The sequence below is a fragment of the Lontra canadensis genome, unplaced genomic scaffold (assembly GCF_010015895.1).
Source record: "Lontra canadensis isolate GAN:19392208 unplaced genomic scaffold, GSC_riverotter_1.0 scaffold87, whole genome shotgun sequence".
Taxonomy (NCBI): domain Eukaryota; kingdom Metazoa; phylum Chordata; class Mammalia; order Carnivora; family Mustelidae; genus Lontra; species Lontra canadensis.
This window is the reverse complement of record NW_022631081.1, coordinates 851,094-867,601: the sequence shown is the minus strand read 5'-3', so window position 1 is coordinate 867,601 and position 16,508 is coordinate 851,094. Positions and strand designations below refer to the sequence as shown.

The window sequence follows — 16,508 nt, the reverse complement described above, 5'->3', positions numbered from 1 at the left end:
AACTCCATCTCCCAGAACCAGGTGAGAACACCAACTTGAGCCTAGGGTAAGAGACTCCTTTGTTCTCCTTATTCATTCTGACTGGTTCAGAACAGACATGTGACTCCCTTTGGGCCAATAAAAGTCAAGCTCAAGATTTTGGTGGAACTGCTTTGAAGAGAGAAGCCCACTTTACTTTTGAACTCTGAGTGGCACAGGCATGAGCTAGAAGATTTGGCCGCCATCTTGCTACCTTGCAAAAAAGTCAGTGTTGAGAAGAATAGGGCAGAGAGGTTGCTGAGGGATCAAATCCCCATGATCGTCTTTGAATCCCTGGGTCCAATAATGCCCGAATCTAGATCTACCTTTGGTTTCTAAGCTGCATGACATAATACTAGTTTTCATTTTGTACAAGCTAGGTTGAGTTGGGTTTTATGTCATCTATACCCCACCCCCCAGCAAATCCCAACATTACGCAGAGAAGTCCTGGAATCTTCATAGATCCAGCCCAGAGTTCAAAACCTCTGGATGATTCCCCTTGAATATCCTCAAACACATTAGGTTCAACATATGTAACACTGTTCACTGACACTCCACTTTCACTGGCAAGGGATTCTTTGTTGTGCTCATGGTTTTCTGCTGCAAGTCTGGCTCACTTCCACAGTCTCTGGCACATGGGATTATTAGAACCCAGACATAGGTTTCCCTAGTCCTGCCTGTCAGTATCCCTGCCTCCCAGAACAGCACCACCTAGCCTGGCCAGGGAGGAAGGAAGGAGGGTGGAAGGGAACTCTTGCTTATTAAACACCAAGTTCATGTCAGGGATTCTACCAGCCACTGCTATAGCTGTTATTTCTTCAATCCTGCAAAGGGGATATAAGCCTGGAAAAGGGGCTGTCAGGTGGCTAATAACTTGGGATTGGAAACCAAGTCTACCGCACTGCAAAGTCCATTGTTCTCCCCTTACCTCTTTTGAAATGTGTCTTCAAGATCTCTGCCTGATCTGGCTTAACACTCACCTCTGCCCTCAGTCTTTACTCTGGGGGAGCTGCTGCCCAGTCCTTGAGTATCCCCCACTATATTCCATCAATGCTGGAGAGAGTCGAACAGTCTGGCAAGTCCACCCATGGTGTTGATATCAGCATCATCCTTCAAACCACACATCTAACTTCTGTCCACTGTCATTCATTTGCTCCATGAATATTTATTGAGTATATGCTATGTGTCAGGCACTGTGTTAGGTGCTGAGGTACAAGAAGAAAAGGATAAGATTTGTTTCCTTAAAAGAATCACAACCTCATGAGGGAGAAAGACACCTGAGCAGATAATCTCAGCATTATATGGTGAGCACTATGGGGTCTGCAGGACTATGTAGTCACCTCCTGACCCAGCCAGGGCATTGGGGAAGCCTCCTGAGGCAAGGAATCCATGAGCTGAGTCTTGGAGGATGAGAAGAGTTAAGTGAAGAAACAGAAGGGTGTCCAGTCAGAGGGAATATCATGGACAAAAGATCAAGGAGGGAGCAAGAGTGTAGTGGATGAGGGAGAGCTATAATCCATATGGGGGACCAAGTATGAAGAAGGGATGGAGGGAATGAGACCAGAAAGGCAGGCAAAAGCCACATCACGTAGGGCACTGTAAGCCTGCTAAGGTGCTTGAATTCCATCCTGTTCTATCCCAGAGGGCAGGGATCACCAAAGTTTTCTTGTAAAGGGAAGATGGCAATAATTTTTGGCCTAGAGGCCATCTGGTCTCCATTTCTACTACTCATTTCTGCCATCACAGTGCAGGAACAGTGAAAAATAATATGTAAAATCAAAAACAAAAACGTGGACATGGCTGGGTTCCAATAAAACTTTATTTATAAAAACAGGTCAAAGGCCAGATTTCGCCTGTAGGCAGGAGTCTGCTGACTCTTGAGGTGAGATGGGAAGCCACTGCAGCAAGACTTTTACTTTAAAGGGATCAGACGGGCTGAAGTGTAAAATAAAGGATGGACCGAGGGAGGATGGTATTGGAAGTTCTTTGTCAGCATCTAGGACAGAAATGACGGCAGCCTGACTTACAGGTGTTGGCAGTGAGGATGGAAGCAGAGAGAGCCAAGAGTATTCGGAGGAGAGAAGAATAAGAAAGATCTGGGGATCTGTTGACTATGAGGATGAAGGAGAAGACCCAGTTTGGGTGGCTTTATGAATGATAGGACCTCCAAATGATAATGATAACACAGAGTGGACGGGAAAGCAGAAACTTCCTCCCAGATATGTTGAGTTAAGACACCAGGGAGAGGTCATCTCCTCAGTGCAGACAATTAGATATGATGTCTCCATTTAAAACCTGGGAGAGCTTAAGAGCTAGAGGTTTAGACTGGGGTTTGCCCATTTACAGTGGGGGATGTAAAATCACAAGGGGATCATCTGGGATCAGGTAGAGAGCAAAACAGCCAGGTGAGGGCATTACCCCATGACCCCCCATGTTTGGGGGCTGGGAGTGGGAAGGCAAAGACCAGGAAAGAGGTTTGAGGAGCCCCAAGGAGCAGAAACATCTACAAGGCTGAGTGAACAGAGACATGTTTGACACTTTGCTAACTTCTCAGTCCAGAGAAAGACCAAGACCGGAGAACATCCCCCCCACCCCCCGCCCCATCTGTCCCTTCGGAAGCTGCTGACATGGTGAGGAAAGTTTCAACAAGTGATAGGGGCCAGGTTCTCGGTGGCAGGAATGGGGGAGGGTATGAGTGCAGACAGTGTGTGTGGAACCCCACTTTGGAGAAGACCGACTCCAAAAGGGAGGAAAAGGAAGACCACAGTGGGGCTGCAGGGTGAGGAAGAGGGTCTACAGTGAAGGAGGGAAAGCCTGATGTATTCTGAAGATAAGAAGGAAGTGGGGGAGAGGTTCCCCACTTTCACACTTCTCTAGCAAGGGCAGAGGCAGGAGAGGTCAGGCACAAGGTGGGGGCCAAGGTGAGCGGACCCGTCCCTGGATGGCCCTGGCACCATCTGCTGCGAGAGGTTAGGAGAGAATCTAAGCCAAGTGTGACTGCCACCACCAACCCCATAAACTTCTTCTCTGGGAGCCACAAAGGTAATTTAGTGTCTCCATCTCCAGAAGCTCTTGCATTTATCAGCAGCAGCTGCATGGCTCCTGGACTGTAAATCATAAGGGTTTAGGTGTATTTCTCTTGGGTTGACGGCCCCTTATAAATAATGCAGGGAATGCTTTTATTTTTTTGGCAGAAGACTGCTTTCTCTCTCTCTTCTGTTTTTAAAGTGACCTTCTTTCTCAGTCTAATTTGAAATGTCCAAGAGACTCATTTATTGAGCCCCATGAGGTGCCAGGTGGCATGGGGCTGGGGATACAGGAGTGCTATCCTCTCCTAAGCAGAAAGGACACAGGGATGATTTGGTAGCATCCAGCCCAGCCAAGTTTAAAGTGCAAAAGCCCTTAGACCCACCAAATCATGCACCCCCGTGCATAAGAATGTGTGTGTGTGTGTGTGTGTGTGTGTGTGTGTGTGTGTGTGTGTTTTAAAGGCTTACAGGCTCAGAGTTAATACCAAGAAAATGCTGAAAGTGAAAGAAGACGACTTTAATGAAATAAACGGTAGCATTGCTGGAAGATCTTTTGCGGGACTGGAAAAAAATGAGACCAGCCTAGGCATACTGATAAAGAAAGATTGCTAGAATATACTGTAGAGGGAAAGAAGCACAGGGTAAGAATTTATGTGGCACATAAGGTACATCCTATGTGCATTTATATCTTTTAAAAGCCCACAAATACGTTCTATATTCTAGAATATATGTATTATACAACAAATGTACTACAGGTGCACATATGTTTAAAAATCCACAAGAAAAAATGTGGAAGGGTCATACCGAACTGGACAGTAGTAGATAACTTTAGGAAGGGAGCTGAGATTGGGGGCATGGTTAAGAGGATTTTAGCTTTAGGGGTACCTGGGTGACTCAGCTGGTTAAGCAACCAACTCTTGATTTCTGCTCACGTCATGATCTCAGGGCCGTCAGACTGAGTCCCCGTCAGACTCTGTGCTGGATGTGGAGCATGCTTGAGATTCTCTCTCTCCCTCTCTGGCCCTTACCCCTCCTCCACTTGCATGCGTGTACACTCTCTCTCTCTCTAAAAAAATAGGATTTTTGGGGTGCCTGGGTGGCTCAGTGGGTTAAAGCCTCTGCCTTCGGCTCAGGTCATGATCCCAGGGTCCTGGGATTGAGCCCCACGTCCGGCTCTCTGCTCCGCAGGGAACCTGCTTCCTCCTCTCTCTCTCTGCCTGCCTCTCTGCCTACTTGTGATCTCTGTCTGTCAAATAAATAAATAAAAAATTTTTAAAAATAAATAAATAAATAGGATTTTAGTCTTTTCTGTTATATTTTAAGTTCTTGAAGGGAGGAAGAATTCATAGATGACTTGTGCAGTTAGAAAGAGCTAGAAGGCACCTGAGCTCTAAGCTCAGATTTCCTATAAATTTGGGTAAGATACTTCCCTCTGCAGACCTCTGTGTTCCCCATCTGCATAATGAGCAAATTGGGTCAGATAATCCCAGTGGTTCCTTCCCGCTCAGAAGTTCTCAGATCTTAAAATTGTAAACATGTTCCAAGGACAGTGCTCAAATATTTCAGGGCTTCCTGCTGTGGGATCTGGCACTCAGTAGGCATCTTCTGGATCGATGCTGAGTGTTGAATGATAATCCTCATGCAGTTTTAATATTAAGAACAGTTGTTTGCCAGTAAAATTTGCAGGATAAATGTCAGAGAGCTATGGTAGTGCAGGAAATCCAAATACAGGTTTTGGAGGGATTTGAATTTGGGCTTGAAGACTGGCTTTTCTTACCTGCTGTGGGACACTGATCAGTTACCCACCCTACATGAGTCACAGTCCATGCTGAGATGTGACCTCAATTGGGCTCCACACTCAGGAATCCAATGTAGGGCTTCATCTCACGACCCTGAGATCATGACCTGAGCCAAAATCAGGTCAGATGCTTTACTGACTGAGCCACCCACGTGCCTCCTCAACAGACATTTATTGAGCACCAACTGAATGCCAGCCCCTGGCAGGCAGACCTAAAGAAAACAGACAAGGAGCTTATGGTTCCTCCTTGCCTGCTGCCCCATCACTGTACTTGGTGCAAGCACCACTGCTCTGAGGTGTACTGGGCCAAGCCTGAGGACTTGGAAAAGGAATAGGGAAGGAAATGGGGGCTAGGCTCTGGACAGGGCTGCCTGCGGGTGCCGAGGACAGACTCTGCCCAAGGCACAGCTATAGCAGTAAGGTAAGGCTGTGGGGCTTAGATCCCTCTTCTGTCACATGGGGGTAATGTCCATCTCCTGGGGTTCCTTTGGACATCAAGTAGATACCAACACTAACGAAGCGAATTTTCTTGAACTTGTTCTAGGTGCCGGGGGTGCTGAGCGAAGAAACATTTGTGCATCATCTCATTAACCTGACAACAACCCAGGGTTATTCACAAAGAAACATGGATAGAGAAGTTAAGAAATCTCTCCCTCCCCAAATCTCACTGCTGTAAGGGAGTCAAGGGAGGGGCGAAATCCACCTGCTGTGATCTCAGCCCATGTACCCAAAACCCCACAGACTCCCATCCCCCACTCAAATGGTGACAAACAACTTAGAGCATAACCAGAAGGCTAAGGATCCTAATCATGCATGCTACCGCAGGCATGCCTCGGAGACGTTCGGGCTCCATTCCAGACCACCGCGATAAAATATCTCAAAAAAGCTAGTCAAATTCATTTCTGGGCTTTCCGGTGCACATAAAGTTCTGTTTGCACTATCCTGTCGTCTATTAAATGTGCAATAGCTTTGTCTTATTAAAAAAGCATAATTAAGTATGAACCTTAGTGAAAAGATACTTTGTTACTAATAATGCTAACTATCATCTGAGCTTTGAGCGGGTCATCTTGTTTTTGCTGGTGGAGGGTCTTGCCTCCAGGCTGATGGCTGCTGACGAATCAGGGGGTGGCTGCTGAAAGTTGGGGAAGGCTGTGGCAGTTCCTTAAAATAAGACAACACAACTTTTGCCATGTCAATGGACTCTCTCTTTCATGAAGGATTTCTTTGTAGCAGGTGATGGTGTTGGATAGCATGCTACCCATAGCAGAACTTCTTTCAAGATTGGAGTTTGTCCTCTCAAGCCCTGCCGCTGCCTTATTGACGGAGTGTGTGGAACATTCTGAATGCTTTGTCGTCATGTCAACACTATTCCAGCATCCTCACCAGGAGCACTTCCCATCTCCAGACACCACCTTCTTTGCTCATCCACAAGACACAAATCCTCATTGCTTTGAGTTTTCTCAAGAGTTCTGATCCCATCTTCAGGCTCCACATCTAACTCTAGTTCTCTTGTTTTTTCTACCCCATCTGCAGCTACTTCCTCCACTGAGGTCTCGAACCCCTCCAAGACCTCCACAAAGGTTGGAATCAACCTCTTCCATGCTCCTATTAACATTGCTGTTTTCACCTCTCCCATGAACCAGGAATGTCCTTAGAGTTATCTAGAATGGTGAACCCCTTCCAGAAGGTTTCCAGTTTACTTTGCCCAGACCCATCAGAGGACACACTATCTATGGAAGCTCTAGCCTTTCAAAACTATTTCTTAAATAATAAGGCCTGAGAGATAAAATGACTCCTTGGCCCACAGGCTGCAGAAATGGATGTTGTTAGCAGGCATGAAAATAACATTAATCCCGTACATCTCCACTCTGTCCGAGCTCCTGGGTGACCAGGTGTACTGCCAATGAGCAGTGGTACTCTGAAAGGCACCTCTTTTTTTTCTGAGCAGAGGTCTCAACGGTGGGCCTAAGATATTCAGTAAACTGTGTTGTAAACAGAGATGCTGTCATCTAGGCTTTGCTGTTCCATTTACAGAGTGCAGGTGGAGTAGATGCAGCATCATTCTTCAGGGCCCTGGGGTTTGCAGAACAGGCAGTGGCTTCCAATCAGAGGCACCAGCTGCATTAGCCTCTTATATGAGAGTCAGCCCATGTTTTGCAGCTTGGAAGCCAGGCACTGACTTCTCCTCGCTAGCTACCAAAGTTAGCTTCTACATGAGCACCTGCTGCTGCCCCTTGTGCTTCTGTGTTATGGAGATGGCGTCTTCCCTTAAATCTCGTGAACCAACCTTGGCTACCTTCAGACGTTCCTTCTGCAGCCCCTCACCTCTCTCAGCCTTCAGAGAATGGAAGGGAGTCAGGGCCTTGCTCTGTGTTTGGTTTCAGCTTCAGGGAGTGTTGTACCATGTTTGATCTTCCATCCAGACCATGCATTCTTTCTACAGATCAGCAAGAAGGCTGTTTATTTTCTTTATCAGTCGTCTGTTCCCCAGAGTCGTGCTTGTCATTTCCTTCAAGATCTCTTCCTTTGTGTCCAGCATATGCCCAAGTGTTTGGCACAAGAGGCCCAGCTTTTAGCCCCTTGGAGCTTTTGACGTGCCTTCCTCACTACACTGAATCATTTTTAGATTTGATTTAAAGTGAGAGACATGTGATTTTCCCATTCCCTTGGACACTTAGAGGCCCCTGTAGGGTTATTAATGGGCCTAATTTCGATATTGTTATGTCTCAGAGACTAGGGAGGCCCGAGGAGAGGGAGAGAGATGAGAGGAACGGCTGGTCAGAAGAGCAATCAGAACACACACATTTACTGATTAAGTTCGCCATCTTATATGGACATGTTATCCGTGGTGCCCCAGACTAATTACAACAGTAACATCAAAGATCATTGATCACAGATCATCATAACAAATATAATAGTAAGGAGAAAGTTTGAAATTGTGCAAGAATTACTAAATGTGACACAGAGAGACAGAGCAAATGCTGTTGGATAAATGACACTGACTGACTCAACAAACCTCTGGTTTGTAAGAAACGTGATATCTGACCATGCAATACCATGAACACGATATGGTGAGGTATGTTTGTCCAACTGTTAATTACACAACTCAAATATTGTGTTAATGATCATTCCCATCTGGTTACAGCCACCCCCAGTGCTATTTCTGTTGCCTTCTACACTGGCTGATGGGGAAAAACAGGGGTATGTATTTATCAAGAGAGAAAAAGTCCTCATCCTTTGGGGTTCATGGAGGAGATGGCCCTTTCTCCATACAGGCCTTTGCTTTTAATTAAGAGCAGTAATCAGATAATCTTGCTTTAATTAACTCCCAGATGCAGCCCCACTCTTAGAGCCTCTGATATTTTCAACGTCAAATTTTTCAGCCTAAGATTATCTGCAGACATGCGTCAGACATTTGCCATTTGCTGAATATGCCCAAAAGGTTAGCGTGAACTTCCACCCCCTTCTTTTTGTAGAGACGGTGCCCCCACCTCCTTCAGAGCAAACACATTTCAAGTCAGGAAGGGGTTGTCTGCATTTGTTCCTTGAGTCTGGGACTTTTCTTTCTACTTTATCACATTGGTTCTCCTGTTATCACAAAAGCAGTGTGCATTTCATCTTAATTACACATCTGCTTAATCCATAATTTCTGATTTATGGCCATTAGCTCCTAATTACAAGAGGGCCGCCCTTGAAAAGGAAAACCAAATGAGCTGAGAGAAACGAAGCTGGCAGAAAAACAAGAGTGAAGACGGATTTAAGTCCTAAACTAAGAGTGACTCCCAAGGCCCGGTTGTCAGAGGAACCTATTGTTGGCAATCCTACAGATCTGCAAGAGTTTCATCTCAGGCCGTAACTGAATCCATCTCCCTCTGTGGTGGGGAAAATATAAAACCTTGACATTCAGAACAAAACTAAAATCTCTGAGGGAGAAATCATCCAGCCTAACTGTCTCGATACTGATTTGCCATTAAAAAAACTGCAAAATACAGAAATGCTTAAATGAATAGGTTTACAAAAGAAAACTTGAAATCCAGAACAATCTATAAATTGTAGACAAGTAGGACTTGCTTTAGATAGAAGGCAACTATAATAAATCCACAGTTATTTTTAAAAATGTTCACCACATGCTATTTAAAAATCATCCGGAGAACCATGCTTTAGGGAGGGGGGCATCAGATCCTCATCATTTCAACAGTTTAGAGCAGTAAACAGAATTATATTTCCTGTTGCCCAGATAAGGAAACAAAGGCTCGGAGAAGATAACCAACCTGCCTAAAGCCGTTCAGCTAAGAAGTGGCAGGGTCATAGCTCACACTGTCCGTGGCCATGTTTCTCCTTGCCTTAGCTGGAGAAGATGGAAAACATGAAAAACAACCTTCAAAGTATGAGATTCTTCAAGCTACCGGCCATCCAGAGGCAGCAGGGACATACTCTTACCTGGAGCTGAGGATGGGGCTACTGCTGGCTGACTGTCGAGAGGGGGTCCTCATGGTATCTGTGCCCAGGGACAGAGTACAACTCAACCAGGACTGCAGACTGCCCTCTGGCTGGGAGCTGAGGACAGAGACGTTATCTCTGGAACCAGAAGACAGGATGCCGTCAGCACGATGACAACCACAGTAACAGCAATAACTAGATAGTCACCCCTAAGCTTCAGCCAGGCATGTGCTTAGTGCTGTATATGCAAAAACTTCATCAGTGCTCAGAGTACCATTCCTGAGAGATGGGAGCCAGTGCTGTCCCCATTACATAGGTGAGAGTAACGGGATTCGAGGAGGCCAACTTGGTTCTTGCCAAGGTCACCCACTTAGCCAGTGATGAAGGTGGAATGCAAACCCTGGTCTCTGTGATTCCAGTGCCCATGATGCTAACTGCTGCTCTTCTTTGGGGAGGTAAATACTCTGATACAGATGTTGAGACAACTCTGATTTTAGAGTAAAATTTGGCATTGAATTTTACACCAAATGATATGTCCATGGACTATGTCAAGGGTTAACTCTCTGCCTGCCCTAACCAGAATATCTTTGTAGACAGAGACTTTACTTTTATGTTCCCTAGTTCTGAAATAAGGCCTTGTGTGGGCCTGTCATAGATGTGGTTACTCAATGATTGTTTTATTTTCTGGTTTATATACTCATGCAACTGTATCTATTGATATCTATACCAATATTGATATGTATATCATTATCTTTACCTATACCGTTATTTGTGTCTGTCTATAAATTCATTTGCTTGTTTATAGAACACTCTATGCAGGGCACCAGGGGAAGGAGCTGTAAACCTAGAACCCAACATTGACCCTGTCCTCAAGACTCCATCTTAGCAGAGTACACACCTATAGAAATAAGCATAAAATAAAGGTGAAAATTATCAATACCATAGAGAGGGACACAAAGGAGGAGGATAAGGAAGGAGCATTGTTTTACTCCTTGGAGACATAAGGGAAGGCATTAAGTAATGATAGTTGAGTCACAACTTGTCTGAAGGTTGAGTCTTGACCATGAAGGACCTGGAGAAAGGAATTTGAGCTGGAAGGAACAACATACACATAGATATGGAGGTTGGAAAGGGACAGGGCATGGATGATATGGAAAGAAGGAGTCCTAGATAGAGAGAGAAGTAAAGATCAGATATGTGTGGGTCTCAAATGCCAATCTATAAAGTCTATTCTGAGGCAATAAGGAGCCATTGAAGGTATTTGAGGGGGATGGTGGTAGGATATGTCATGGGCTCCTCTCTGTCTAAAACAAGTTGCACCATTCAATATCATGTCCCCAGTGCCATATGTTATGACCATGGAGTCTGAGCTATCATGGGCATTGCCAGTAATTCTCCAAGTGGGCATGGATGTTCCCTCTGCACACTGGACACAGAGAGCCAGGGGCTGGTTCTTGACTTCAATGTTAACTGTTCAGTTCTCCTCAGGGTTAACTTACATCTCTTTTCTGCTGCTGCTACAGTCCACTGCTGTCTGGACACTAGAAGAAGACACAAAACAGAGCCTGTCATTCTTGTGCTGCCAGGGGAAGAATGTGGCCTTTGATGTCAGACCAACGTGGGTTTGAGTCCCATTTCCAACCTTTGCTGCTGTGTGATCTCAGGCAAGTCACTCGCCTTCTCTGACCCTCTATATTCCTTCGTAAAATGTGTTTAGGAATGGGGCTGAGTGGTGGAGCACATGCTTCCTGTGAAGCGAGATAACCCCTATCAAGATCTCAGCATGGTTCTTGACAAATAAATAGTGTTGCTTAAAAGGCAACAACCATTATCTCTGCTCTTGCTTTAGGACAACCCGTACTGCTATTATTAACAGCATCATTACTGTCAACAGCAGTGTGTTTGCCTTATGTTCTTTGTGAGTGCTAGCGAATCAGACAAGAGGGCAGGAGTCCAGCTTTCCAGGGCTTTCTGGGAAACTCCAAGACTAATTACAGGAGTAGCTATTCTGGAGGGAATGTCCCTTCATTCAACAAATACGCTTTCCACAAGATCTCATCTAACCATCCCGCCTAGGTCCATTTAGGGAACAAGGAAACTGGCATCCTTGTTCAAGGTCACACAGCATTGAATCCCAGGTCTGTAAGAGCTATTAACCTCATGCTCTTAACCAGAAGGTGGATGTCCAGTATGCAGGTGTAGGCACCAAACCATGACGTCAGATGCCTCATATGCCTGAGACCTCATTTGAATCCTAGGTTCACAGGCCAGGGCCTCCCAGATTTATTCTTTGTGTGGAATCTGGAGGATTCCTTCCTTAGAAAACATGATGACTTCTCCAAGGGATGTACCTGTGTCTCCTTGGTCCCTACCCTCAAGGGCCGGTCAGTCTCGGGGCTTCTATTCATAACTATCTGTCCCCACCAGGACTGCAAGAGGCCCTTATGAACCAAGAGCATGTCTTATTCATCTCTTTGGTCCCAGGGCTCAGGCCAGACCAGATTTTCTCTCAGATAATGCTTTGAGAATTCAATGAATTTCAGCCATGGGCCAAATCCAACTGACAGATGTCTTTATAAAGTTTTATTAAAACACAGCCACAGTGACTCATTTCCATTTTGCCCATGACTGCTTTTGCTTTACAGTAGCAGTGTAGGTGCAAGAAAGATCACAGGGCCCCCAAAAAATAACATACCACTTAGCCTTTTTATTTTTAAATTTTTAAAAAAAAATTTATTTATTTATTTGACAGAGAGAGATCAAAAGTAGGCAGAGACGCAGACAGAGAGAGGAGGAAGCAGGCTTCCTGCTGAGCAGAGAGCCCGATGTGGGGCTCGATCCCAGGGCCCTGGGATCATGACCTGAGCTAAAGGCAGAGGCTTAAACCCACTGAGCCACCCAGGCGCCCCCAACTTAGCCTTTTAAAGAAAAGTTTGCTGTGTCCTCTCCAGTGTCAGAAAAGCAGCTTTTCTGAATGATTCTAGGAGAGGAAGAATAACGACCCCCCAGAGATGTCAACATCCTAATCCTCGATCGCAAGATCGTTATGTTCCTGTAGCTGACTTTGATGATGGAAGGGTTACAAGTCAAGGTGTGTTAGTATTCTCTACCAACTGGAAAAGGGAAGGAAATTCATTCTCCCCCTAGAGTCTCCAGAAGGAAGATAGCCCTTCTGAAACTTTGATTAGCCCAGGGAGATCAGATCCTCCTTGGGCTTCTAATCAACAGAACCATAAGGTAATAAAGTCTGTGTTGGTTTAAGACACTAAGTTTGTGACAATTTGCGATGGCCCCCCCCCCCCCCGCAAAAAAGGCAATAGGACAAATGTGTCTTTGATGAGTGACCTTGAATCTTCTCAGGGATCTATGTGCCAAGTGTTGATGCGGTTTTTAACCAACTTAAAAACACCACTTCATGAACTGAAACCATCCATGGGAGTAGGACCAAACTCTGATCCTGCTGGAGGCCTGGGTCTTTCTACGGCTCTGCTGGGTGGGGGTTGTGGACAGAATAAGAGACGGAGAGAAAAGGCAACCAAATCCTAGAGGCCTCTCTAGGTGGCCCAGCCTCCTCTCCTTCCCTGTCTGGGATCTCAGTCTCCCCATCTGTGAATTAAAAGTTTGGGCCAATGAGCTAAGGCCTCGTCCAGCTTGGAAAGAGAGCACTTGTCATTAAGGGAGGAGTCCTGGGGCTTATTTCTAAGGATTTTTTTTTTTTTTTAAGATTTTATTTATTTATTTGACAGAGATCACAGGTAGGCAGAGAAGCAGGCAGAGAGAGGGAGGGGGAAGCAGGCTATCTGCCGAGCAGAGAGCTGGATTTGGGGCTTGATCCCAGGACCCTGAGATCATGACCTGAGCTGAAGGCAAAGGCTTAACCCACTGAGCCACCCAAGCACCCCTCTAAGGATCTTTTATAGGACTATGGAACTTCTACTTCTGCTTCTCTGAATGCACACTGACTCAAATTTTAGCCCAATATCTGAGAGTTCACAGTATCACCTAGACCTCAAGCCTGGACACCCTCCTCCCTTGAACTACTTGGGCACAGACCCTGGGCTAAGGATACTGGTTCCAGATGACCAGAGAAACTAAGGATGTCCTTAGCCAAGGAAGCTAAGGACAAGACCCTTGGGAAGCATAGGGGTTCAGTGAATAGGGTTCTATCTTCTAGAATGTTGATTGAAAAAAAAGAAAAATGAAGACACCTGTGGTCCAAGCCATTGCATTGTAAATGGTGTGTCTTAATAGAGAGGCTTAGTTATACCCAGAAAAAGTTTTCTCTCATGGCCATAGGCTGGGATAATGAGCAAAGGCTGGTAGCAGTAGAGGTGGGATTTGGGCATGTTGTGGCCGGGGTGGGGAGGGGTTGCTTCAAGCCCATTTCCCACCCCAGGATTCCAGGACTCTGGATTAAAAGAGGCTGTTCTCACAGGTCTCTAGTAGGTGTCCAGGAAACCTAACCTCTCCACAATCCTAAAGCAGCTTGCCTTGAGCTCTGCAGTAGCGAAGCTCTTTCTGACATACTTCATTTGACTGAACAACAATGTTTTATGCAATCCAGCCCAGAAAAGTCTTTATGGGAGAAGATCACTAATCAAAGCACGTGCTGGTGTTAATTTGTGACCCGCTAATCACCCTGGCTGATTCCATACGTGTGAGCCCCATGGCTGAAGTCAGCATTTAAATTTATCCCCTTCTGAAAGGGCTCTCCCCTCACCCCAGAATAAAGAGGCATTCACTTCGAGATGTCTTCTCTCTGCTCCTTCCCACCCACTTCCTGCCGTCCCCTTTGTTATGTGCCCCAGAGGCTGATCTCTTTGGGCTACATCCATGGGGCCACCCATGTGTGGCCAGTAGGGAATTAGGAGAGCCACTGGAGGGGAGGAAGGAAGAGAGGAACCTGGAGTATTTATTCTACCTACTGCTTCTCCTGGCATTGGCTCTAGCCCTCAACGAAAAACCAGAGCTCCCCCTGCCCAACAGCCCTTGCTGGTTGTTCCCGGAAATGGCTATGAGCCCCTGAGTGCTGTACCATGCTTGGTGCTTCCCTACACAGGGCCCATATCTTTGCAAATAGTCCCTTTATTAGACCCCCTCCTTTGGGACGTGTCTGGGGTTCCTGCCAGACTCTGACTATTGCAATAGCTAATCTCAGTGCTGGTTTCTGCCTTCACAGAAAGCATTGGGTTTTCTGAGCCTATATATATTTTTATTTTCTGAGCATATATATATATATACATATATATATATATATATGTATTTTTGTTTTAAAGAAATAAGCAGACAGCAGGCGTGACCCGTCACTGCTGTATCAACGACGATTATACCCTTTATCACCATGTGGGGAAAAAAATGGTGAAGAATCTAAAGAAGCAATCTTGTAAGAGCCTAAGATTATCAGCAATCCTTATAAGTGCCTTCCAAGCCCGTGACTCTGGAAGAGAACCAGCCATGAGAAATAAAAAGATATCAGTATAAATGCTTCTTGAAAATAATCCTACATTTCTATAGACATTTTAATCTGTGTACCGGTTGCTTTTGCCTGTGAACCCATGTCACTGAATTTTCACAGAACTGCTGAGGTTAAAGTCAAGGTCTGCTGGGCGTTCTGCTTGTCAGCTTCTGATCTATTACCATCCAGGCTGAGGGTGGTGCCTGGCCCGCACCCCATACCACCCGCCATCTTAGAAGTTCTCAACAAAACAGAGTATGTTTAAAATAAAGATGCTGGGTTGAGGAGGGTTTCTGGAAACCACATCACACCTTATAAAATGCAGAAGACACTTAACAGCTTTACCTGTGGTGGTCTAGAGCTTGGAGGTAGGGGGAGGGGAAAGGCATTCAGGCAGAAACAGGAGTTTTGTTTGGCATGATCCTAAGACTCACTGAACCAGATGGGTAGAAATCCCCACCAGAGTGCCTTTACAAGTCACGGATTATTATTGGTCCTGGTAGACACTGGAGTTTGTGAACCATGGTCTAGAGGCCTTGTGTTCTGGGAAACCTTACAGGGGCTTCCAAGGGGTTAGGGAGAGAGCCTGAGTAGGGAGGCTTGACCTTGAACCTTCATCTCTGTACTCCATGCTAAGCTAGAATTTTCTATAAGAGTTTATGCTGGTGTAAAAAAAAACGGGGGGTGGAGGGTTCCACTTAAGAGGGAATTTAAAATCCACTGACCCTTTTACCCTATGAAGAAAAAGTCTCTGGGCTGTGAGCTTGATGTTTGTCTATTTCTTACTTTTACCTCCTGTCTTAACAGGGAAGGTGAAGGGCTGCCTGGGTGGCTCAGTTGGTTAAGCATCTGCCTTCAGCTCAGGTCATGATCTTGGAGTCCCAGGATTGAGCTCTGCATCGGGCTCTCTGCTCGGTGGGGAGCCTGCTTCTCCCTCTGCCCCTCACCCCACTTTTGCTCTCTTTCTCTCTCTCTCTCTCTCAAAGAAATAAATAAAATCTTTAAAAACAAAACACGGAAGGTGAATACGGATGGCAATGACAAAGATTTTAATGTGTTGATTGGACTGGCAGAGGCCCAGGAAGGGCAGATGATCTGGTCCAGATCTTGTCGGTGGTACAGCCAGGACAAAACCCATCCTCCTGACCTATTGGTCGTTCTTTTTCTCACCTTTGGTGCATGTGGTTTTCAAAGAACTTGTGCCAGGCATTGGTGGACAGGGGCTTGCTGATAGGCAAGGCAATTAATTAGATGTCTTCTGTCGTATTCTTTTGGCATGAGTCCTTGTCAGACAATTCCTGTCTAAATGCATACATTGCCTGGGAATTAAAAAAAGAAGGCACTGGCTCCCAGCCACAGTGACAGACACACATGCACCTGTGTGACAGGCCAGTTACTTGGCAAAGAACAAAGACCTTGACCAGAGAAAGGGGGAAAAGGGGTACCTGGGACATAACAGAAGAGCCTGCGCATTGGAAGTGCGGGAGGTGAAGTTGGTCTGGAGAACATCATGGCCCCAACACTTTCTGGGTGAACCCAAGCCAGCTCCTCAACTTCTCTGAGTCTAGCATCCTTGTCCATAAAATAGGTACCAACCTCAAAAGTTGTGAGAACCACGTCTGGTGTACAGCCTTGCACCAAGTCAGTCCTCAGCAGAGAATATCTCTCATCCCAATAACCATCATTTCCCATAAGGCAGGAGCAGATAAACTAGGTTGGAGCCCTGACTCCCCGTGAACCCCATTAGCTGGGTATCCAGGCCTCCCAA

At 45.8% G+C, this 16,508-nt stretch overlaps 1 protein-coding gene across 1 annotated transcript in view; it reads right to left on the bottom strand.

The window, feature by feature from the left end:
* Window positions 1-16,508, bottom strand: part of MYO18B (myosin XVIIIB) — a 248,035-nt gene that overhangs the window by 18,371 nt on the left and 213,156 nt on the right. The window contains exons 41-42 of the mRNA XM_032883267.1: window positions 10,785-10,826; window positions 9,286-9,423 (exon numbers count right to left, since the gene is read on the bottom strand). Coding sequence (XP_032739158.1) covers window positions 9,286-9,423; window positions 10,785-10,826 — 180 coding nt within the window. The remainder of the gene's footprint in view (window positions 1-9,285; window positions 9,424-10,784; window positions 10,827-16,508) is intronic.